The sequence below is a fragment of the Montipora capricornis genome, chromosome 4, assembly GCF_036669925.1.
Source record: "Montipora capricornis isolate CH-2021 chromosome 4, ASM3666992v2, whole genome shotgun sequence".
NCBI classification, from domain to species: Eukaryota; Metazoa; Cnidaria; class Anthozoa; order Scleractinia; family Acroporidae; genus Montipora; species Montipora capricornis.
Window position 1 is genome coordinate 56,599,461 of NC_090886.1, and position 25,000 is coordinate 56,624,460.

At 38.3% G+C, this 25,000-nt stretch overlaps 1 protein-coding gene across 5 annotated transcripts in view; it reads left to right on the forward strand.

The window, feature by feature from the left end:
• Positions 1 to 25,000, forward strand: part of LOC138047617 (uncharacterized) — a 105,887-nt gene that overhangs the window by 12,759 nt on the left and 68,128 nt on the right. For 4 of the 5 annotated variants that reach the window (XR_011131880.1, XR_011131883.1, XR_011131881.1 and 1 more), the window contains 9 exons: positions 664 to 687; positions 1,810 to 2,028; positions 2,531 to 2,566; positions 2,671 to 2,729; positions 10,712 to 10,925; positions 14,837 to 14,992; positions 17,854 to 18,107; positions 18,870 to 18,950; positions 23,905 to 24,032. Coding sequence is in view for 1 of the 5 variants with exons in the window: in XM_068894544.1 (XP_068750645.1) it covers positions 664 to 687; positions 1,810 to 2,028; positions 2,531 to 2,566; positions 2,671 to 2,729; positions 10,712 to 10,925; positions 14,837 to 14,992; positions 17,854 to 18,107; positions 18,870 to 18,950; positions 23,905 to 24,032 (1,171 nt within the window). In the remaining 4 variants the exon portion in view is untranslated. Of the gene's footprint in view, positions 1 to 663; positions 688 to 1,809; positions 2,029 to 2,530; positions 2,567 to 2,670; positions 2,730 to 10,711; positions 10,926 to 14,834; positions 14,993 to 17,853; positions 18,108 to 18,869; positions 18,951 to 23,904; positions 24,033 to 25,000 lie in introns of all 5 variants that reach the window. The other variant, XR_011131882.1, reaches the window with a different exon arrangement.

Here is a 25,000-nt window from a genome sequence, read left to right on the forward strand (position 1 = left end):
AAAGGGCTGTCACTTTACATGAAGGGACTGCGGCGAGCTTCAAGACCATCGTTACGGGCGAAGTCGGATATCCCAGCTGGTTCACAGGGACGAACATCTGGAGACATACAACCTGTTAGAAGAAGGGAGGGAAACTGGATTACCTGGAGGAAAACCCTCAACGTCAGCTTGAGATCGACTGAAACTCAGCCGACATACCACCTTGAGGCCAGGGTTGAAGCTGGGTCGCAGAGGTGGGAGGCACTGTTGATAAGTACTAAGCCAACCTGACTCCCCTACAGTTCTTCCTTATGGTACTTACATGTATCCTTAAGAAAACGTCCTAGTTACGGGTGATAATGGTTCCTCCCACACATTTGCTTGCAGCACTAATATTGAATATTAAAAATGTACGCTTTCTTACATGCGTGAATTTAAACGAGCTACATTAAGTGTTCAGACAGCCAAAATGAACCCATTCCTTTCATCCATAGAAATTATGACCAATATGATGTTTTTCATGGGTTGTGAAGAATTCACTAGTCTTATTTGCGTTTGCTTTACATTTACTGGCATGATTAGTGCAGTTTAGTGATGGTTATATTAGAAGTCAGCTTTTTATTGGTAGGAAAAGTTAACTTTCCTCTTCACTCATCCATTTCTTTGACGGTTTCTTCCAAACAGCATGCTGATTCAGGTACTTCAGAGGTAAGTTTAAACATAATTATTTTTATTCAAAACAAGCCTATCATTTTCTGTGAAATTGAGATGAAATGAAAAATATTTCATTGGCAGCTCTAGTTAAAGAGTTTTTTGGGCCAAACCCCCCTAAAACCCCAACCCAAACCCAGGGTTTGCAGCAATATATTCTATCTTGAGCTCAATTAATAAGTGGGAGTTTTTTCAGACAGATCATTTACCCTTACCGTAGTTACTAAAACAATGAATGACCTACAATGATCTGCAATGACCTACAATGACCTACAATGGCCTACAATGATCTATAATGACCTACAATGGGGTACAGCTAAAATTAGCTAATGACCTGTAATGAGCTAAAGGAAAAGATAATTTGCAGCTCTGAGGGCACTGGAGCATGTTTGCAGCACAAAGGTTAAAAACATTCCACTCTGCACTTTGAACCAATCAAAACCTCATTGCTGAGCCAGTTGAAAATTTTCATCGTGTACTCTGAACCAAATAAAACATTGTGGGAAGAATAACTTACTTAGAATCTTCTCTTTATTTTTTCCTGCTCTAATTAAGATTTTATCATCACCAAGCAAAGCCTTGATATTTGAAAACCATGCTAGGGCCTTTTTGCAGTTTGTTTCTGCTTTCAAGGCCAGGTGCATAATTGCTGTTGTCATTTGGGCTGTCATACACTGAACTAAAAGCATTGTGTGACAATGCACAATTGATGTTTTCCACTCACCAAACTCTTCACCCTGATCCTCTTTTGTCTTTCTCTTTGATTGTAAGCCATTTAAGAAGGCTATTCTAGATCACTGTAGGCCATTGTGGATCACTTCAGGTCGTTGTAGCTCATTTTTTGCCATTGTAGAGCTCTCATTGTAGGTCATTAGCAAACTTTAGCTTAATTGTAATGTAGCTCATTGTAGGTCATTGTAGGTCATATTCCCTTGTTTTAGTAACTATGTTACCCTTACATGTAGTTTGAACAATAATTACATGCAATTAAACTAAAGGATATATAAGCTTAGGGTTAGGGTTAGGGCTAACCCCTAACCCTAACCAATATTTATAATATGGTGATTAATTAGTATCACAAGCATTGATTTTGTTTGCTGGTATTTTATTGTTGTGTAGTTGGTGAGGCTGAAGAGGGACTTAAAAACAAAGAAGTATTTGGTTTGTAAAAACAAAGGCTGTGGTGCAAAGTATTGGACTGCGGGAGGATATCTTGCACATCAGAAAATATGTGGTGTAAAAGAGGAGGAAAGGGAGAAATTTGTGTGTGACCTTTGTGGAAAAGAATACACAACAAGAGCAGGGTTAGCATATCACATGAAGGCAAAGCATGCACAGGTAACAAACATGAAAAAAACTATTGTTGCAAAACTTGCAAAATTGTAGTAGGTTAAAATTTGGGAACAAGTGAAATATGTTTGTCCTCGGCCCCAAAATTGATTTTTTGATCACAAAACCTATAACCTGTTTAACATTATATATTGGGAGACCAATCTGCCATTTTCAGATAAGGTTGGATTCCATAAATTCTTAAGTTTAAAATAATGATGGTAATGATGATGATGACGATGATGATGATGATGATGATGATGATGATGATGATGATAATAATAATAATTTACCATACTAATAATGATAATGATGGTTAGCTAAAAACCCTTTCAAGCTTCACTAATTATTGCACTCTTCAGTTGTTATTCAGGTGAATTTTGAAGGGGTCAGTAGCAAGGCAGTTTACATGTATAACCCAACTGGTTTTGCAGGAAGTTCTTTCCAAGTCACATGTGATTTTCACTTCTAATTGCAGAAGAAAAATAATCGTTGTGTTTTTATATTTTAGTCAACGGAAAGTGATCTACCAGAAGAAAAAGATAAGGTAATATTATAGTTTTGCCAAGTATTGATTTTGTTAATGTTACGATAATTGCACAAAGAATGAATATGCAAATTTCATGTTCACTTTGTGCTTTGATTGATTAGGAAGTAGACGAATCAGAAGTTACAGAGAGTGGACGGACAAGAAGAAAAGCAGCCTCCAGGTAACAACAAGCCCTAAGGAACATTGTTCAAATTATTTTGGCTGCAAAATAAGTTATTTGACGCTTGACTCTGGATCGAGTGGTCGGGGTTCGGGTCCTGGTCGGGGACATTGTGTTGTGTTCTTGAGCAAGACACTTTGCTCTCACGTTGCCTCTCTCCACCCAGGTGTATAAATGGGTACCCACAAATCTAATCCTGGGGTTAACCCTGCCATGGACTGGCATCCCATCCAGGGGCAAGTAGAAATACTCCTAGTCGCTTCATGCTATAGAAACCGCAGATACTGTAAGTGCCGGCCTGATAGGCCTTCTAGGCTCTTAGCAGACTTTACCTTTACCAGGCTACTTGTAACCTATTTTGTCCTCTTTAATAAACTATGGGCAGGGAATTGCTGCCTGTTACTGAAGCCAGGGAGGGGCATATTCTTACTTCACTGGACTGGGTTAACTTTGCCCCAGGACATTATGCCAGCAACTATGCCTACCTTGCAATACAGGCATGAGGCAGACATTACTACACAATGAAACCGCAAAACAAAACACCAAAGCACCATGTATGACCCCACCATACATTGAATACCGGCAAAGGTTGGATGTTGAGATTAAAAATTAGGCCTAAAACGCTCCTAATCAATTGATATTAAGAGTAGGAGTCAGATTAAGATTGAGATTTGGAGCAATAATACTTTAGGCCAGCCTGCGAATGCAGACATATTTTTGGTGGTCATTTCTCTCCCCTGAAACGTAGCATCTGCAAACTCAAGCTGCTAAATGTTTTATGTGACGTAACTTCCTTTGTTTTTTTTGGCAAATCATGTTGCATGGGGGAAGAGAAAGTCAGGTGATCCCGACATAATTCATGTAATCTTTGTCAGTAGTGAACCTTTAAAATGAACATACCTAAGAATTAAGATTTCCTGCGGAGGTGAATATTGCATTCTTTGACGGACAAAATGTTTGGTTGCAAAGGAAACGAACTTTTAGTTACAGTTTTAGTTATTGTATTGTAGTAGTAGTTTTAATTATAATTTAACTGATTTATGTATTTTTCTTTCTCGAAGATATTAGCTCAATAGAGCTACTCTGATAATTCGAGTGGAAATAAAGTGTATGTATGTATGTATGTATGTATGTAAAGGAGAAGATAGCTGTATTTGGTAAGAATGTTTTGGGCATCTCCTCTTTGATACTTCAAGTCGATTTTTTGTTGGCTATCTGCCAGACAAAGTGGTATTTATCGACTGATACAATACAAGAATGCCCTACGTGGACGAACTTGAGGGATAAATTAAAAGACAGTTTAACAGTGACATTACTTTTGAGTCAAGAGATTGGCTTAAGATCAAAGCTGTGCACTGGAGGCAAAGAAATGTCTGAGTTTAACTTTTGGTGATGCTTAATGCTTGAATAGTTTTCCGTAGTAAAAGTATCCAGAAAAGCAACTAGTAAAATCTTTGGGGATTCTTAGCCCTTCACCAAGCCTAGCACTTGCTTTTTGCACACCTGAAGACCACAAAATGTCTTTAAGGAAGCCTTTGGAAGTTTCAGTAGGGGCTTAATGTATAAATGTTTACATCAACACCACTTCCTAAAGCAGAGACTCAAGGTGCTAACTTGAAGGCTTTGTCTCTTCCAGAATCAGAGAAAAGGAGGCCAAAGGACATTTTACAGTAGAATATTCTAAAACAATCAAAAGAGAACTGGTAATGGGTAAATCACAATCACAATATTTTTCTCAGAAGAGCACCGCACAGATAAAAACACCAGATGCAACTGGCTACAGGAGTTTCCAAATCGTGTATTATTGACGAAAACATCCTGTTGCTTCTGGGCCACACCATACTTGATCGCGTGATCCTTAATTTTTTGATACCGAGAATCTCACAACATTTTTGAATAGCCTGCCATTAATTTGATCTGTGTTTACATGGACCCTCCACCGGTGATTATAAGCAAGTCAGAAACTTTAAAGAAGTGAAGAATAACCCAAAATCGTTTCAATGTGACATTGAGAACACACTGTGGTGGAGCTGTTCTATTTTCGAGGACTTGGATGACATTGCTTGAGCTTGGGGGACAATGTTTAAAAAGTCATTGTGAATACTCACATACCTACTTGTCTCGCAAAAGTAAGAAAATGTTGCCTTCCTTGGATGAACAGCGAGATACCCAAAGCAATGAACAGTCGATATAAAGTCTTGAAGCTCTGTAACGGAACACTAGCAACCCTGAATAATTGGCAAGAGTACAAACAAGCTCGAAACAGGGTAACTACCTTGCTGCATTCCGCTGAAACACAGTATTGCAGGGAGAAATTTACTGAGGCTAATAATCCTATAACTTTCTGGAAGACTGTTGGCAGAATAACTGGTAAAAGAAAGCACTCTATTATTGGCCCTATCAGTGATGAAAATGGCCTAGAAATTTTGGATGACTGCCAGAATGCTAACTTATTCAATTTCTACTTTGTAAGCATTGGCAGGGAAATTACTGAAAGCTTTCCAAATATCACAGAATCGTCGCATACCGAATACCAGATTTGTTATATCTTGGATGAACAGTTAAATAAGTTCTCACTGAAGAGTCCATCACAGTGGGGATTCACGAAAGGTCTTTCTGCTGAAGGTATGCTGCTGACTATGACAGACAGATGGAAAATGAAACTGGATAAGGGTCTGATAATCAGGGCTATATTTGTAAATTTTAAAAAAGCCTTCGACAGCATATCACATGATATTTTGTCTGTTAAAATTCAAGCTATTTGAATGTCTGGAAACTTTCCTGAATGGCTCATGGACTACTTGAAAGACAGATCTCAACAAACTACTGTCAATAGTTGCATATCGGCTTCAGATGGTTCAGTGTGGGGTTCTTCAGGGTTCGTTGCTTGGGCCACGGCTGTATACAATCTATGTGAATGACCTTCTTACTACCGTTACTCTGGGAGAAGTGTTTATGTACGTTGACGGCACTACAGTTGATTGTGTAGGAAAAAATTTTGACCAAGTCTGCATACAATTCAATAAGATCTTTGAACAACTACGTCTCTGGAGCTTGAAGAACAGACTTTGCATCCACCCTATCAAGTCGGAAGTAATGGTTCTTAGCAGAACAAATTTTATTGGCCCCATTCTACCGATTTATTTTGGAAGTAATTTTGTTAACGTAGTGAACCACACTACTTGCCTGGTCCTAGTAATTGACAACAGATTAACATGGACTATGCATATTAATCACATAAGGAAATCTTGTGTAAAGGAAGTTGGCACGTTGAGCAGAATGAAAAAGCTGCCAACATGTAGATCTGTCCTGGAAGGGATTTACTTTAGATCTATTATTCCGGCAGTGACCTACGGTATAATGGTCTGGGGCAATTGTTCCTCAGCAAAATTAATTTTGGATACTCTAAACCCCATTCATGCAAGAGCAGCATGAGTCATACATCAGCAAGGACAAATGGCAGATGATCGAATAAGTCCTCAAACGTCGAACTGGCTTCCGTTCTTGTATGTTTATACAAGGCGCCTTTTACTTCTTAATGTATGATATCCTCCAGGAAGACAGAGTACCAGAATCTATTAAAGACCTCTTCAATGTAAAGACACAGACAAGATTGTCTCGTAATGGCATCCAATTCAAGATTCCAGGACCTTAGTATAAAATTGGTAAAGAAACAGTCCAATATAGGGGTCCCGTCATCTGGAACCTTCTCAATCACATTGTTAAGTTTAATCAAAGTATTAATAAGGACAGATTTAAACAAATGTTGAGGCGATTTTCTAAAGATATAAATTTCTCTTTTAAGGCACCAACAATTGCACATAAAGATCTTATGTATATTTATTTTTGGCTTCAAGTTTATACAATTTCCTGTGATCAGGTTAGATCTTTTAACTTTCTGATTAGTCTTAGGACTTGTATTTATACTTTAGCCTCTAGCATTTCACTTAACTTTCTATTCGTTTTATTTCAAATCATTACATTATTATCTATTGATTTTATCAAGTGAATTTTAAATTAGTAATAAGTATACAGCAGGTCCACATCAGCCTTTGGCTGATGTATGCACAAGTACTTTGCGTGTTCCATGCGTGTTAGTTCTGGAGATTTATGAGACTACATGTAGCTGATTGACTAAGAATTTTATTGCACAGAAATCGTTTAGCCGCTCGCGTTCGCAGACACTATTTCTTGGGGGAGAGAAATGACAGCCAGAAATACATCTGCCTTCTTAGGCTAGCCTTAGGCCTAAAATTATATTTAGGGTGTGTTTGATTGACCATATTCTGGAATAGGAACACATGGAGTAGAAGTTAGAAATCCATCCTTTTTACAGAGATTCATATTAACATTGTCAAACACTTAACAATGTTATTTTTAATATATATACTTATATCCTTGGTGCTTCAAAACGCTGGACAAACCATATTAAATTATCACCGGTGGTTCAGTTGGTCGAGCACCGGGCTGCCATGCGGGAGGTCGTGAGTTTGACTCGATCCGGCCGGACCAACACTCATGGTCTTTAAATAACCGAGCAGAAAGTGCTGCCTTTGTAATTACATCCGCAAATGGTTAGACTTTCAAGTCTTCTCGGATAAGGACTAGAAACCGTAGGCCCCGTCTCACAAATATCTTCCATCTTCATAAGTTCCTAAGAACCCACACACTATTCGAGAAGAGTAGGGGATGAAGTTCCCGGTGTTGTGGCTGTCCTCTGTGAGTATACATGTATGGGTGGGTGGGTATAGCAGGTCCACATCAGACAAATAAATAAATAAATAACAAACAAACAAACAAACAAACTTCACATATTCTTATTCTGGAATAGGGTCAATAAAACACACCCTTAATCTCAAATCTAATCTTTGTCAGTATTCATATATTGTGAGGTCATACATGGTATTTTGTTTTGCTGTTTTACAGTTTAGTAACGCCTGGCATGAGGCATCCCCTCTGCTAGGTGCTGAGGCCCCTCATTCAGGGATCCATATGGGTGGTTGGAATTATATGCCTTGCCAGTACGTTCCTTGCTCCCTCATTTACAGGCACTTTGTTTGTCTGTTGTCTTTTACTTCACAACCGAGCATTAATTGCAGTAATAATTGGAACAAGTCGCTGGACCTACGGTATATACTCAGATAAGCGCCACCCTCGAATAACCAAATTGCATTTAAGACAAAAAAAAAGCGCTGCACCCGAATAAGTTCTGCGGCCCCAATGTGGCGCTTATTTGAGGACTTAAAAGTAACTAACACAGCATGGGGAATTTATGTGCATCAAAACCAATGTTCTTCAGTTTAAAGTGATTGTATTTCACTACTCACTCATTAAATTAAATGCCGTAAAAGTCTACTGTTAATCTCCGTCAGGAGCTCATCAAGGGGAGCCTCGATCTCCACTATTTCCTTGAGTCAACCCTTTCCCCAGTAAATTTTTTTTTAGGAACAGGTTTTAGTGAGAAAAGTATCATATTTCCCTTGACGATGAGATAACTTTGTTTTGATTGGCTTTTACAACAGTGGGCCTGTTGAATCTCCCCAGGGAAGCGTTCTCTAAAATAAATCTGCTTGGGAAAGGGTTAACTCCTAGGCCAAGTATGGTAGATAGAGGCACCTTTCATCAGCTCCTCTCTCTGAACAGATAGAAAATGACCTGTTAAAAAAAAGGAAACATTTCTGTTTGGCATCTGATTTTAAACAAGACGCTTCATGAGCGTACACTGGGTTGCCTGTGGTACGTGTTACTCAAAAACAGAAGGGACTGAGTTGGGTGGTATTAGACTGCAGCGTTCCAGGCAATTTTTTCAAGTCGGGGGTCATTAAGACCATTTAAGGGGTCACCCAGAAGTCATGCCAGCAGAGGCCCTTTGGCTTACACATTCATATGACGGAACAGATCTTTTTCTGAGGTTAAAAACCTGGATACGAGCCTATTAATCATTTGTCACAAAGAAAAAATTCCTGTCATCTTAGGCACGCATTGCGTACGTGTGATAGTGCAGTAACACAGCACTTTATTCCATATTGTCGACTGAGCTGTGTGTTGTCTTTGCGTAATATGTAGCTCTAATAGTACACGATATTGTTTTGGTATTGTATCTCAATGTAGTGCCATGGTAGAAGTCTTAGGTAAATAGCCCCCTGAGAAGACATTTGGTTACCAGCAAAGTACTAAACCCAGAAAGATTGAAGAAAATAAAAGGGAATTGAGAAACATTGGCTTCTAGGCTGACATGTTGATCACTTTCGAGTTCCCTCACAATTTCTTTTCACCACAAGTTTAAGTGTGCAGTCTGAGCGTCTGAAAGCTTTGTAATACAAAAGTTCACTTAAGTTAATCCCCTGTCCAGTTGGGTTAGTATCTGGATGGGTGACCTAAAACACATACCACTTTGTTTACAGAAGCATAGGACCGAAAATTCTATTTTAACGCTCAAAAATGCGAACTAAACAATGTACAGATTTTGTTAACTTGTGTTATGCAAAAAAAATATTGATGCAAAAGTAAATGAATATTGATACACAGTTTTTAGGAAGAGCTGAAGGTTTCATTCAAATAATTCTTCACTGTCACATTTCCAATTTTTTTTACCTTTGCAGAGTTGAGTACAAAATAAATGTAAATTGCTAGACAACTTAGATGCAACTTGAGTAAACACTGTGATGCATTCAAGGCGTTCGATTCCTTCAGTGTTTGTTAAATCCATAAAAAATTTGCCATTGGATTTCAGTGTTGTATATAATACCCAGTTAGTAAATATCTCCCTCGCCACACTTGTGTTTCACTCTCCTTTGCCTCAATGGTTTTATTTTGATGTCACGCCTCATCTGGTGGGTTCACGTTATTTCCCCTCCGACAACCTGTATGAAATCAAACTTCGCCTGTGGCATGATCACCCATTGATTTTATTTGTAAACACTATGGGATGTTTACCGATATGTTCCACCAGGAATACTGGCATTTTCGAGATGACCTTAGTCTCGCAGATGGTGGGTTCACGTTATTTGCCCTCTGTCAACCTGTATGAAATTAAACTTCCCCTGTAGCTTGATCACCCATTGAATTTATTTGTAAACACTATGGGATGTTCACCGATATGTTATCCATTGTTATGAATGAGCTATCCAGACTTCAATTCGCTACAGAAATAATTTTGCTTACGGTACCAATGAGAAGCATACAACAGTATAGAGATAGGGGCCTAAAGGTCAGCAAAGACCTCATATGCCAATTTATTCAAGGATGACTTATAACATAAATAGAGTGCGCCATTTCTCATAATACAGACATGTGTCTCCAAACCCAAACCAATTAGTCACTATCAAAACTCTATCATACTCTTTGTCATACTCTTTGTTTGCCCTCAAAAAAATTGCATAAGCATTGTTTCCAGTTTTTGTTGGGACCATGATTGTAAGGCCCATGAAAAAATCAAAAAAATTTTTGAGGGCAAACAAAGGGTGTTACGGTATTTTTGATAGTGGCTAATTCACAAAAAAATTAGCGCAACACCGCTGGATTTGAAAATGCAAAAACACTTTGTGGAAAAAAGGGAACATATACCCCCACCAAATGCAGTGCCGCATACTCTGGGGGCTGAGTCATGAAAACGAATCATGCAAACTAACAAAACACTTTGATACTTGGGAGCTGAAATGTTGCTGACCTAGAATGGTTTTCAAATCGTAACGCCCCACTATTTATATCTGACGATCATTCCCATAACCTCTCGCACGGCACCAATTCTCCTGTCCATGCCGGCAAAATGACTATTTCCGCCCATTATGCTTCGCTTCATTGTCAGAAATACTGTTTTACTTCTTTATATCCCTACTTAGTAAATTTGAATTGAAAAAAGCATCCATTTGGTCAATCCATCTAGTATAGTTTCCTTCTAACCCTTCCAAAACGTATCACCCTACTTCTGGGCAACATTAGGTATTCCGAGTAAACGCTTAAAGTCATCTTGTTCCTTTCAGAGCATTGTCAAGAGTTCATCACCTTGCTGCAGCTCACACCAGTGATAAAATGCAACCATCTGAGGGCAAACCAGTCAAAAAGAAGTCAGAGATTAAAACTAGTGTATTGGATCAACTGCTTATCACAACACCAGGCAGAGTCATTAACAAGGGATTAGAGGACAGATGGCATGAGGACCTGAAGTTAAGCAAGAAAATTGTGTGTCCTTGCAAAGTTAGTCTACTTCTATTGAGTTTCAGCCACTAAAAGACCATTGTACAGCTGTAGCTAAGTTACCTGCAGTCTGGCCTTAGAATGGAAGTGAGGCTGTGGGTGGTCCTGGTTTAATGCTTTTCTAATGTTAATGTAGACTAATTAATGCTGGGTCAGTTGCCATATGGCAATCCAGTTGAAAAATGAGTAGCATTTGTCTGCTTTTTTTTCTGGTGTCTGAAATCGGAAAAGTTAGGGTCTTTCCTGTCACTTTCTTGCTAAGGATACACCTTATTCTAAAATGGCCCCCATCTTAGTATTCTTTTGTTTCCATGCAAATTGGCCCTTATGGCCTTGCTTTCAAATGTGAAATTCAAAAGAATATTTTACCTTGAACAAGGCCGTAAGGGCGAATTTGCATGAAAACAAAAGAAGACTAAAATGGCGGCCATTTTGGAATAAGGTGTATTTTCTTTGTGCCTGGAGTCTTCTGTGTGAATTTTTGGTAGATTTTTTGGGGGTAGTAGAATTGCACAGGTTTTATCCGGTGGATGCTCCCCTTCTTAGTATTGTCTTTGTGCCTAGAGTCTTCTGTGCTTATCTTTGGTAAGTTGCAGGAGGTAGTACAAATGCATCGATTTTATCCGGTGGACAAAATAGAATGTTTAGTTGACCTGCAATAGCAGCAAGTCAATGCAACTTGAATGGTGTTTTTTCTTGGATCTTTAAACCCTTGTGGAGCTCAAGAATGTAAGGTCAATTTGATAAACAATACAAGTGGTGAAAAATGAACATCTGGAATCTTCTAAGCGATGAATAATGGACTGCGACAACAATTGCATCTTTCGATTGGCTGTCAAGCAGTGATCTAGCTAAATTTCAAAATATTTTACCAAGTGTGCTGTTATGTACAGTATTGTACAAAAGTAATGCAACAGTATTTCGCCGAAATTCGCAGCTTTTCCTGGCTTTTCGACAAAAAAATATCGAATTTTCGATGGAAGTGAATTTTCAACGAAAAGTCATGATAATTCGCAAGGCTTATTGTTTCCAACTACGCGAATTTTCGAACGAAAATTCCCTCGGATCGAAAATTGACTTCGATTTTCGTGCGAAAAATCGCTCTGTTCAATGTGTAAGCTCTACAACAAACTCTTGTTCGTTTGCATAACAGTTCTACAAGACTCACCTAGATACACTTCAAAGGTTCCTAGCTTTTACTGTTTAGTTCACGTTAAAAGCAACGCAGCTCTTTACACAATTTTTCTTTGGTCGTTTCTTGGCTCTACAAGGCCACTCGCCTTAAATACGAACCACTAAGGCGGATGCTTACAGTCGATATGAAAGAAGAAAATGCTTGAAACAAGCTTATTACTTTTAAACCCGGCAAGGATTCAGTATACAAGGTAAGACATCCGAAGACTGTTTTGTAAGACTGTCCTCTGGAACGGATTGAGACATGCACTGCTCTGGCTAAAACCACGCAAAAGACATTTGAGAGCCTTTGAGTTTTGAATCCAAAGCGAAATGTAGTGTTTCATAAATTTTTTAAAATATATTTAGTTATTTATTTTTATTTTTTCTGAAAGATATTAGCCTTTCAGTCTTTTCTGAAATTCAAGCACAGTATAGATAAAGTTCATGTTGTGTTATGCAGCTGACAAAGCTCAATTATTCAACAAATCTTTCTTTCTTTATTCAATGAGTCTGATACCGCTCCACTGAGTACTGAAGTTTATACCACGCTTAGTGAAGATGTTATTGGCGATTTTATTTACCAGGAGTCAGATGTTATGAAGATTTTGCTTCATTTAAATACCAACAAGGCATGTGGTCCTCATGGGGTAACAGCTTGCTTGCTTTGTGAAGCATCCTCCTCAATTGTTCCAGCTATCACTCGGTTATTAACCTGTTCACTTGCATTGGGAAAGCTCCCTAGCGAATGGAAAAATGCAAACATCTCACTGATATTTAAAGTGCCTATCACCTCAACACACTTTTCCAATATATTTATTCTCCGAAATCATCCCAAATACATCGTGTTGTTTTTAGGACATTTAGATTGAAATTTCACTCTTTCATTGGCTTTGAAAAACGGGAAAAGTGATCATACCGTGATTGATAACCGAGCAATGAAGGGGAATGGGTTCTATACCGGGTTGACGTCACAAATTGATTTGCATCGCTGTTTTCAAAGAACTATCTCAATGAAAATTAATTTGTGACGTCAACCCGGTATCGAACCCATTCTCCTTCATTGCTCGGTTATGGATCAAAGTATGATCACTTTTCCCGTCTTTGAAAGCCAATAAAAAAGTAAAATTTCAATCAAAAGGTTCTTTAAACAACACGATGTATTTGGTACAATTTCGGAGTATAAATAAAGAGGAAAAGTGTGTTGAGGTGATAGGCACTTTAAGAAAGGCAGCAAGGAACTTGTGTGTGATTATAGGCCTGTTTAGCTTACCTGTCTCTTGGTTAAAATTTTAGAGAAGCTGGTTGCCAGTCATATATTGTTCTTAACAATAATTCAAGGAATTTGTTTAGGGATCACCAGATCACCTCACAGCTAATTTTCTTTCACTCATGGGCCTCGGCTTTAGACTGTAGCAAACTAAGTGACATAGTCTTCTTGGATTTTGCTTCTGATAAACATCTGTTGGGAAAGCTACAATATTTTGTAATTAAGGGTAATATCTTCCTTTGGCTGAGAGATTTTCTTCATGATCGAAAGCAGAGAGTGGTCATTGATGGTGCTTTCTCTGACTGGGTAAATATCACCTCAGGTGTGCCACAGGGCTCTATTTTAAGGAGTCTCCTGTTGGTGGTAAACGTAAATGATATACCGAATACTTTATCCTGCTCAATTGAAATGCTAACTTTGCTGATGACACGTTGCTATATAACTCTGGTTCTATTGACATTTGTTGCTCCCATTCAACAAGGCTTACGTCAAATGAGTGACTGGTGCAATTTGTGGTCTCTGAATTCGAACGTTGACAAGTGCGAATTAATGAGAATTACAGGGCAGCAACTGATTGTTCTTATAACTCAACTCAATTCTGTTGAAGAAAATCTCTACGCACAAACATCTTGGTGTCACTCTTTCTAGTGACCTTTCATGGAAAACCCATCAATTGCTGCAAAAGGAAATCATGTTTTCGGTTTGTTTAAATGCACTTTTGGCGGATGTTCCGAAGCCATAAAAATTGGGTATATATCTGTGTGTTGTCCAATGATTGAATATATATATATGCGTGCCCTGCTTGGAATCCCATCAACAATACTTTTCAGATAAATTAGAACATAAATTATTCAACGAAATGCTTCTAGGTGATTCTTGGCAGGACATTGCTTATGATGAAAGACTGTCTAAGCTTGGATGGATGGATCTGAAAACCCGTCGTAATTTCTTAAGTCTGGTACAAGTTTTAAAGTATATCAGGGGCTGTTGTAATGTAAATCAGGCTTTTACTTCATGTAGAAGACACACATGACGTAAAACAATAGAACAAAAATCGTGAAACAATACCTAATCAGAATTCCATATCCCTAAAGACCCCTAAAGCTTTTGTTACGTTATGTGTGTCGTCTACACAAAGTAAAAGCGGTAAATCAAGACGATTATGTAAAGTTCTTCCCTGTTGGCACCCTATTTGCATTTTTAAACTTTTTTTGTTCATATGAAGTTGTTATAAATAAATTTCACTCAAGTTTAATCAAGAAAATAACTTGTATAGAAGCCACATTTACTCTGGTGGGATTTGGTTACGTGACTGCAAAGCAACATGTAAAATAATGTAATTTAGGATAAAATTAACCGCTGTTAATGATTTACTTCCTAAAAATTGACTTTGCTCTTTAGGCAAAATTCTCCATCTTCTGTTTATATACCTGAATTGGAAATAATGTTGTCTGTGATCTATTTGCAGGGTTGCCAGGAAACATTCATGTCTGTAGCTAGTGTTAAGGAACACTTACAAAGCTGTGACAAGGCAATCTCATACAAGTGTCTGGCTTGCAGCAAAATTTTTGGTGGTCAGTTTTGTGCACGAAATCATGTTAAACATTGGCATGTGGGATACACTGTAAGGACCTTAAGTGTTGTATTTCTAAGAGGTCTAAACATTAAAGCTAACTTAATTAAATATAGGTACATTGTATCTACATTTTAAGGATCAATGTGTTGTGGAAATACCTGGTGCAAGTGGTGATTTGATTTGAAAGAATTTTTGTTGTGAAATATCCACTTGCACATTGACAGTGCAGGAATGAAGATAGGGTTAGGGTTTTAAAATCGTAGAGCCCTTATTATTTTTCTGTACATTTTAGAGCAATATCAGCAAATACTGAAAAACTAAAGCATGCACTTAGTACTGCAAAACTAATATCCTAGTGTTCCGGCCCATAACAACAGCCTTAATGTAAAAGGACAAACCCAGTGTCATATTTGTAATGGGGAAAAGTGATTAGGTATAGTGTATCAAGGGGGAAATCTCCTGCAATGTGAAACCAATGTGCTTGAGGTAATTCAAAATACACTTTTTAAATAAAAATAGGGGGATTTATTAGGAGTGTGTGTGGTTATGTTGTAGTTAAAGTGTTTTCCTCTGGTTTGAATTTTTCAAACCAGTTTATTCTTTTTAACTGTTTTTTATCACCTGTCTAAAAAGGAATTTTCCTTTTTTTGGGTGTAGTTAAAAAACAGAGGTTGGTTTTTTAGGGGGTCTGAAAAAGAATGAGAAAAAAAAAGCCATCTTTTCTTTCTGTAATGTATTAGCTTCCGAGCCTCTTACTTTGGGGCCTGCACATTGACACCTAGGTTTTAGAAAGGGCAGGCTTTTAGTTGTTTACAGTTTTCAGCCCTGAAATAGTTCAATTCTGGTGACCAGGATGGTGCTTGTAGGCCAAGTGGGAGAGTATGTGAATGGAAAAGGAGATACTGCAAGCTATAAGCTTGTTGTCTATGCTAGCAACATATTTGAAATTGTAGATAAACATAATTTAGAGATCCATTGCTATGCTGACGATAGCCAACTTTATTTATCCTTTTGTCCTAATAATATTGCAAATCAAGAGGCCGCCTTGGCTAAGGTTGAAAGGTGTATTGAGGACATTCGAGACTGGATGCTGAACGACAAATTGAAACTTAACAATGATAAAACTGAATTCATAATCATTGGCACATCGCAGCAACTAGCTAAAGTGTCCATCAATACCTTCGTGACGGGGCTGCAATTATCACTCCTGTGTCGTCTGCAAGCAGTTTGGGCTCATGGTTTGACTCGAAGATGACGATGGCAATCCATAGTTTAAAAACATGAAACTCTGCCTTTTATTATTTGTATAATCTGAGACGCATAAGAAAGTATCTATCTAAAGACAACACTAAGACTTTGGTTCATGCTTTTATTTCAAGTAGAATCGATTACTGTAACAGCCTTTTATATGGTCTGCCAGAGTATCAACTCAACAAGCTACAACGTGTGCAGAACATGTGTGTTAGATTGATATGTAATGAAAGTAAATATTGTCACATTACTCCTCCTTTGTGGGAGGCGTGGTGGCCTCGTGGTTAGTGTGCTCGACACCGGATCGAGTGGTCTGGGTTCGGGGCCTGGCCAGGGACATTGTGTTGTGTTCTTGGACAAGACACTTTACTCTCACGGTGCCTCTCTCCACCCAGGTGTATAAATGGATACCGGCGTAATGCTGGGGGTAATCCTGCGATGGACTAGCATCCCATCCAGGGGGGAGTATAAATACTCCTAGTCGCTTCATGCTACAGAAACCGGAGATAAGCACCGGCCTGATGAGCCTTCTGGCTCGTAAGCAGAGACTTTACCTTTACCTTTTACTCCTTTATTAGTGGACGTACATTGGTTGCTTGTAAAGTTTAGAATTGAATTTAAAATTCTGTTGATTGTTTTTAAGATTTTTAGGGGCCTAGCACCTTCGTATTGAAGTTTTTAAATTATTCTTAAGCCTGTGTCTAAATATAACTTAAGAAGTTCTAACTACAGTACCTTGCTTAGTTATCTGAATATTAAGCCCAAGGCTACTCTCGGTGAAAGGGCCTTTGTGTTCGCCGCGCCTAAGTTATGGAATGCTCTGCCGAGACTTATCAGGGAATCCACTTCTATTGACACTTTTAAGGGAAAGTTGAAGACTCACCTTTTGAAAAGGCATTTTTAGCTTAGACTATTTCTTAATTTTAGCCATAAGTTTTTTATTCTATATATCATCATATTATTATTATTATTATTATTATTAGTCATTATTATTATTACTACTAGGATGGCGCATTTGAATATATTTATATAGATATTTGCGCCTTATAAGCTCTTAAATTAAATTAATTATATCAAACGAGTAGAATTATATTTTGTCACGGGTTATGTTGAAAAGGACAATGAAGTTGCTATGTTACTTGCTGTGGTTGTAGCTGATGCATATGCAGTTCATGCAAAATGTCCTTATTCAGGATGTTTCAAGTTACACATTGTATAAATGTCGATGTAACCCTAATTATTAGAATGCATGCAGTGTCCCTCACCTTACATGAAACCTAACCATTCCAAATAAGAACTTCACCCTACTCATAGTGCTGAGCAATTTAACCTTAATCACTAGAATTTACTGTTCAATTGCAATTGTCTTTGGTAGCATCAGAGACAACAATCTATCATCATAATCTTAAAATGATTTCTCTAGTTTATTTCATACATACTACATAAAGAGTTCTAATTAATTATAGACAGATGTCCAAAGAAATGGGTGGTGTTAAAAAATTAAATCATTTCAAAAAAATTCAAACCAGAGGAAAATTTTGAAATACAACAGTTGCCAGTACATGTGCATTTATAATGTGCCTTTCCTTTTCTACTTGACTAGATTACTGATTTTAATGTTGTTAGTTAGTTTAACCCTTTTATATTCATTTTTTAAGCCTGGAGGAAAGGATGAGTCAGATACAAGTGATGTCGACTTTGAACTTATCAGCTCAGACGAGAGTGGTGATGTGGAAATCGAGGAGATAGAAGAGAGTGATAGTGACTTTGATGAAGCGCTTGATGATGCAGAGGAGGTCTTTGTTTGGGATGACAAAAGAAAAAAATTCAAGAAAACAAAACCTAAAAAACCTGTTCATAAATTGACCAAACTTAACACTGTTGGTGATGTTTACACAGCCACAGAAAAATGGTATTGTATTTTTTAATTTGAAGAAAGTTTGCTAAGAATCAACACATTGCACAGACCACTCAATTTCTAATCTAGATTGCTTAAAGACAATAATAGTTTGTTTTTAATCTTCCGTAATGCTAAGAACTCCTTTTGTTTTTTAGTTAGCTTTCCTTGTATTTTCCTACATGTAGCTACATTATTGGCAAACGAGCAATTTTCTGATGTTTTAATTAGAACATCAGAAAATACATTTTTACCCACAAATGTGCAATCTTCTTCCTCTACAATAAATGTCTTACAGACTGGTATCAACCCCTTTTCTTCCAAGTTCAAAAGAGGATTGTATACACTTAAAACAATCTTTGCACAGAATAAAAGTTAGCATTGCAAGATGCACATAACCATTTTAAGAATTCAGATTTTTGGGGTTTGGGTTAAATAGTCAGTGTAATTTAGAGTGAAGATAATAAAAAAATGTATAAATAATTATTAACCCATTCACACCTCAAACGCCCTAGGACACCCCCCATTGACCAGTAAAATCGTCTGGCATCAGGCAGAGTAAAATCTATTAAGTGTCACTCTCAGGGGTCAATGGGTTAAGTAAAGAACAAAATTGTTCCCATAGATCTTCATCTTTATTAACTGGTACTCATGAAAGAAAAAGGGCAACACTGTAAGCGTCCAGATAATTCAGAAGTCAGGAACATTTAAAGGTTGAAATATGCGGATTTTGAGAGTTTGATAAAACAAATCATTTGTCAATTTCTGACATGACAGGCGTCAAGAATTCCACAAGCAGAAAGAGCTGTTTACTGGCTTGAAACCATGCATGTCCTACTGGTTGAAAATTAGTGTTTGGTGAGTGAACATTTTTAAAAATATGTTGCTGAGAAAGGAGTGGAAATGAACAACAGCTAGTTTACTGTAAGCTAACTGTTAATTATGTCGCAGCTGAAATTTCAACAGCCAACGGCCAGACTAAACTGATACTCTAGGCCTATTGGTAGAGTGTCCTCAACCCAGCCATGATTATGTTTTTAGACCAAAATGAGCTGACAAGTGGCATAATCATGAACTATTTATACACAAACCTTTTCATGGTCACAGTTTGCATGTTGAAAAGGATAACCCTTAGTTAAAATTAAGTATAAGTGCACAATAGTTATTGCACAGTCATGGGCTTGAATTGTGTCCAAGCTTGTTTTTTGGGCTTTGGTTTCTTTGTAACTGCTTAGGTTGCTTAACTAAGTGCAGTTCAAAGTGATGAAACTTCCTATATTCTAAAAAGATCTTTTCTTAGTCAGGGAGCAAGTGTCACTAAAATAATGTAGTCCTGTGGGAATTTTATGAAAAAAAAGCCAGCAAACACTGTCAAAGTGTTCAGTGGACCCTGCTGAATAAGAAAATTGTTGTCACCAATTTTGTAAATGGCTCCAACGGTTTTAAGGGAGGGGGTAAATAAGTGATATGGGTAATCAGCATGAAAATGAGGCTGAAATATAAATTCCACAATTTGTCGACTTAATTTGAATATGTCTTGTCCAAACTTCGTCAGAATTTGGTGTACAATGTATGTGACCTATCCATCAACTGAAGTCAACCATAAAAAGATTCATGAATCCCTCCACTGACGTACTGACCTGTTCAACTTGGTGACGAAAGTGGTTATGATGGGTAAGGTTAAGCAAGACCTGTGCAAGCAAAGCGATATTGGAAAGAAGATGATGGAGTTTACACAAGAGTGCATTCAATCGGACAAAGTAAATGTAATTACAGCCATATGGCCCAGTATGAAAACATGCTGGACCATATGGCAGAATAGTGGTAAAAAGGCAAAAGTTCTTCTTCAAGATAAAGTTGTAGGTCTTCACCTGCATGATGATGATCAGCAGAATTCTTCCTAAAATAGGTATCAAGGAAGCCATTAGCTAATACAAATTCACAGTTGTACCAAGATCTCTGTAGCAAGATAGCAAGATAGCTGAGCTTGAAGTCAATTCTATAATGAAGTGGGCTGAAAAGAATCGAATGGCACTCAACCTGAGTAAAACATGGGAAATGTTACTAAAAAGTAGACGTCAGAAAGTCCCACCACCTCCTCTTGCTACTGTAGAGCGTAAAACCCAGCTCAAGTTGCTCAGTGTTACATTTGAGGCTGACCCTATGAACTGGGACACATATTGATCATGTGCTTAGTAAAGCCAGCAGTCGTTTGTAAATTTTATGGCTACCCTAAGGAGCAATTAGATCTGTTCTTCCAAAGTTTAATTAACTCAGTCTTCACATATGCTATTGAGGTGTGGGGTTGCTGTTATTATGACAAATATCTAAAGAACATACAGTCTGTGGACCAACTGTTTGCTAGGGATTTTAAGTCTGGATACTGTTGTGATATTTTAACCACCAGAGACAGCAAATTATGGCATAAGATCACATCTAACACCACTGCACTTGATGATCTCTTACCACCGAGACGTACTAGGCAATTACGCAGCAGGGGCCATGATTACATCTTACCTAGAGTTCGTACTTCGCGTTTTAAATCTACTCTTGTAAACAGATGTCTTTTTAGCATTAAGTTTATTTTTAGTAGTTAGTAGTTATTCTTTATCTTATATTGTTTCACGTATTTCATATCCATTAAGGCTAAGGCACGGCTGATGCATTATTGGTATTTAATAAAGACTGTTATTGTCAATGTCACACTGCTCATTTAAAAGCACTTTAAATGAAAATACTTGGCTAACCCCTCACTCCGTCATATAGACCTTCTTTTGCAAGCTACCACATGCAGCAGTTGCACCTGGCGACTTGCAGAAAGACAGTTGCAGTTATTGATGGAATAGTCGAGCTCCAATTCCGTAACAAACCACCTGAGATAGTCACATGCAACCAACTTGCTGAACATTTTAACAACCATGTATTCAACATGTACAGCTCAAGTGACTAGTTGCGTTTGATCGTTGACAGCTATGATTTGCCAAAGTCCTTAAAACGAGGCACAAGAACTCAAAGACAAGAAATGGAAGATCCAGTATATTATCATGTAACCGATTTGACGCACATTGGCAACATCAGGATGAAGCGACTTCTCTCACATTCCAAGACAAAACATGATTTAACAGGGTATCTGTCAAAAAGTCTTTGGGAGATACAGATGTCTTTATTCTCTCCATCAGAAGATACTCAGATCTATGCCAGAATAGGTGGGACAGGGCAAAGACACAAAAAATAGATCTCAAGCGAAAATTTCAGGCACTGGGTCCTACTAAAGGAGTAGCCCTCCCTTCATTCCACGCCTTCAGTGGTGCTGATAATACTGACATTCTTTTTTTCTGGGAAAGGCAAGATTGCGAAGGAATGGATGGTGCTTTGTTGTCTCGTGGGCATGTGAATGTGCAGCAACCAATCTACTTACAAAACATCCTCAAAGTGACCAAGAAGAAGCTGACACCAAAATGATATTGCACGTATATGTAAAGGAGCTTAACATCTATTCTCCAGATACAGATGTCTTTATTCTCTCCATCAGAAGATACCCAGATCTGTGCCAGAATAGGTGGGACAGGGCAAAGACACAAAAAATAGATCTCAAGCGAAAATTTCAGGCACTGGGTCCTACTAAAGGAGTAGCCCTCCCTTCATTCCACGCCTTCAGTGGTGCTGATAATACTGACATTCTTTTTTTCTGGGAAAGGCAAGATTGCAATATCTGACCTGCTAATCACCCTTTCTCGCAGTCGGAGACTGAATTACTAAGGGCGCAGCTCAAACGAGGTTGGACTGAAGGAGCTGTGCTGCCGGTTAGGCACTCTGCCCCTGAACACGACCCATGAATGACCTTGGAGCACAGACCACAGCCTGATGGAATAGGCCAGGAGCCGATTTTGAGGAGGTAGGAAAACCGGACTACCCGGAGAAAAACCTCGGAGTCAGATTGAGATCAACCGAAACTCAGCCGACATACGACCTGAGCCAGAGTTGAACCTGGGTTACAGAGGTGGGAGGCACGGTTGATGACCACTAAGCCACCCTGACTGCATGCTGGAAGCCATTCGTTGATGCTGATGAAGATCTCCTGATGGCATATTTACAGCTAGGATCAACAGAATATCCTAATTCAGAAGTTTTCGTCTGTCGACTTTACAAGCCAAATACCAAGGTTAGCAAAGTAGCAGAGCCGAGATGGTATTTATTAAGAAGCGAGCCCAATCAGAGAATCTTTGTCCAACACAAGGCGCATTGCATGAGGCCATTATGCGATCACACTTGGAACAACGACAGAATATCAAACCCCACATTGCCATCACCAGAGAACTACGGATGGAAAAAGGAAAACAATCAGTCGATGCCTGCCATGACAAACCAATCATGCAGTTAGTTAAATGTGGTTGCTCTAAACAATGATGCTCCACGAACCGCTGCCAGTGCCATAAGGCTGCTCCTGCCCTGACCCTGCAAATAAAATATTTTGACCTCAATGTTAACTTGTCTTATTGTTGTTTTACTTAACACATACATGTATTATGGCTTCAGTTCTCGGTATGGTCAATCAAAGATTGACAGAGCAGTGTCATTGATAACGCTGAAGTTCCTGCAAGGAACTTGCTATTTAAAGATTTCGTTTGGAGATTTTTGCATCCAACAGTGAAAGCGTTTTTCTTTCTGGCCTTTCCACAATTTTTGCAAAGCATTGACAAGTCTCCTTTGTCACCTCTCGTATGCAGCCATTGGAAACTCTTTTAACCATTTGTCCCAACTGGTCATGTCCTCCCCACTTTCCATGGTTTAATGCCATACTATGAAATTGTTTTGTCAGCTTTTGTGCGGTCACACCTGCCCCAAGTCAATGGAGAGAGAAATCAAAATGGTGGACAGGCATGCTTGTCGTGATTTCCAGTTGCCTACTCTGCTAAATCCAGTGGTGGTTCTTCTGACCTTTTCGCTGTGCAGTTTTACTTTGTTTGTCAAATGTATTTACCTGTAGTTCTTTGAGCAAGCGCCCTGCGTCCAGGGATGCATTATGACGGTCCCTGGAAACAACTAAAAATATGCCCAAAGAATGCAGGATTTCTGAAGCATGCCTTGTGTCCAAGTTTAAGTCATGTGACCAATGATTGTCATGGTAACTCCTTGTAAATATGTCACAGACATTGTATACCACGTTCTGACTAAGTTTGGACAAGAGATACAAATCCTGGTATTGGTATTCTAGCCTCGTTTTCATGCTGATTCATCATACCACTTATCTACACCCTCCCTAAAAATGGTTGGAGCAAATTACAAAATTGGGGACAACATTTTTCTTACTCAGTAGGGTCCACCGAACACTGAGGGTGATTCCTTGCTTCTTCATAAGATTCCCACTGAATTACACTTGCTCCCTGACTGTTAGTTTAACTCATACAGGATAAACTTGACCTCGCAATTGACCAGCTCCCAATGGGTTTGATAGCTCATTAGGTAGAGCACGTGCAGCATGATGATTGCTTGGGTAATGAGATTGCATCCCATTCAAGTTTGGATTTTTTGGGCTTACTTTACAACTTCTTAAGTTGCTTAATATCTGACTGCGATGATCTTTCCAACTTTCATTTGTATTAAGCTGTGTATAATATAATGGTTTAAACTGACAAAGTACCAGTAAGTAACTTTTTGTGGTTGACAATCCAGCTTCAAGATACTATCATGGTTTGTGCGAATGTGTGGGAAAGACACATCGTGAGTACAAACAGTGTAACGCTCATATGCAGGTCATGTGACATTACATATATGTAGCAGTATTTACACTTACTGTTTTCTTCATTTAAAGTGAGCATAATCAATACATACCTGAGGCAACTGAGTCACCGCAATTCACAATTGAAAGAAAAAATGAGGATTCAGGAAGACAACAGGATATAAGGCTTCCATTATTTGGGAGCACATCTAAGGAAGATAGTAAGCTGGTTTTTTATTGTGCAAATGTTGGAATGCAATATTATTTGAAACAAGTTGTACATCATTGCTTTTGCATAGATGAAATGTGCGGTATTTTTGGTTTTGGCCTGTTTTCTCATATCACTTTTGGGTTTTTGCCGAAAAACTTGGGTTTTTCGAGTTGAGTATCTGTTTTGGTTTGCAGTGGTTTTAGCATTCGTTTTTTTTGGCAAAAGTACAGGTAGTTTTTGTGCTTATGGGCTTTAGCTTGAAATGCACTATGCCATTGTCCGTATGTCCATGGTGACAGTTGGTGGTGGCAGGATAGGTCTGCAATGCTTGCATGTCATTACTGCCAAACAGCTTGAAATGCAGGCTTGGCATTTGATCAAAAATAAACAAATCGAAAGTTTTGACTGCCTTTGTGGTTTTGGGTTCTGCTGAAACGTTCTCTTGTTGAAAATCCAAAGCTATCTCTTTCCTGCATGGTAATGTAAACAACAGCCTAAAAGTAAATTGCCGTTTTTGGGTAATTTATATGGTGTCCACAATAAGGCAGGTTGGAGTTTCAGAAAAGTCATGCACTAGGATAGACTGTTTTCACAAATGGCGGCAAAGAAATTATTCTTTTGTCTTTGTGGTAATCATCCTCACTAGCCTAACTTTGCAGCAAAAATTCTTTTGAATTTTGTTTGCGCTAACGAAGCTAGTGAGGATTATTAGCATAAGGACAAAAAAATAATTACCTTGAATATGGTCTTTAACAAGATTCCAATTCCAATTTCCTTTCCTTTGTTCAAAATTCTCTTCTTGTTGATAAAAATAATTGACAACAGGCTACATTGTCAATAAAATTCTTAAAAATACACGTGACAAGCACAAATGGGCAGGAAATGAATCATAAATCGAAAGTTTTAACTTCCTTTACGGTTTTGGGTTCTCCTGGAGTGTTCTCTTGTTGGAAATCCAAAGTTTGGTAATGTAAACAA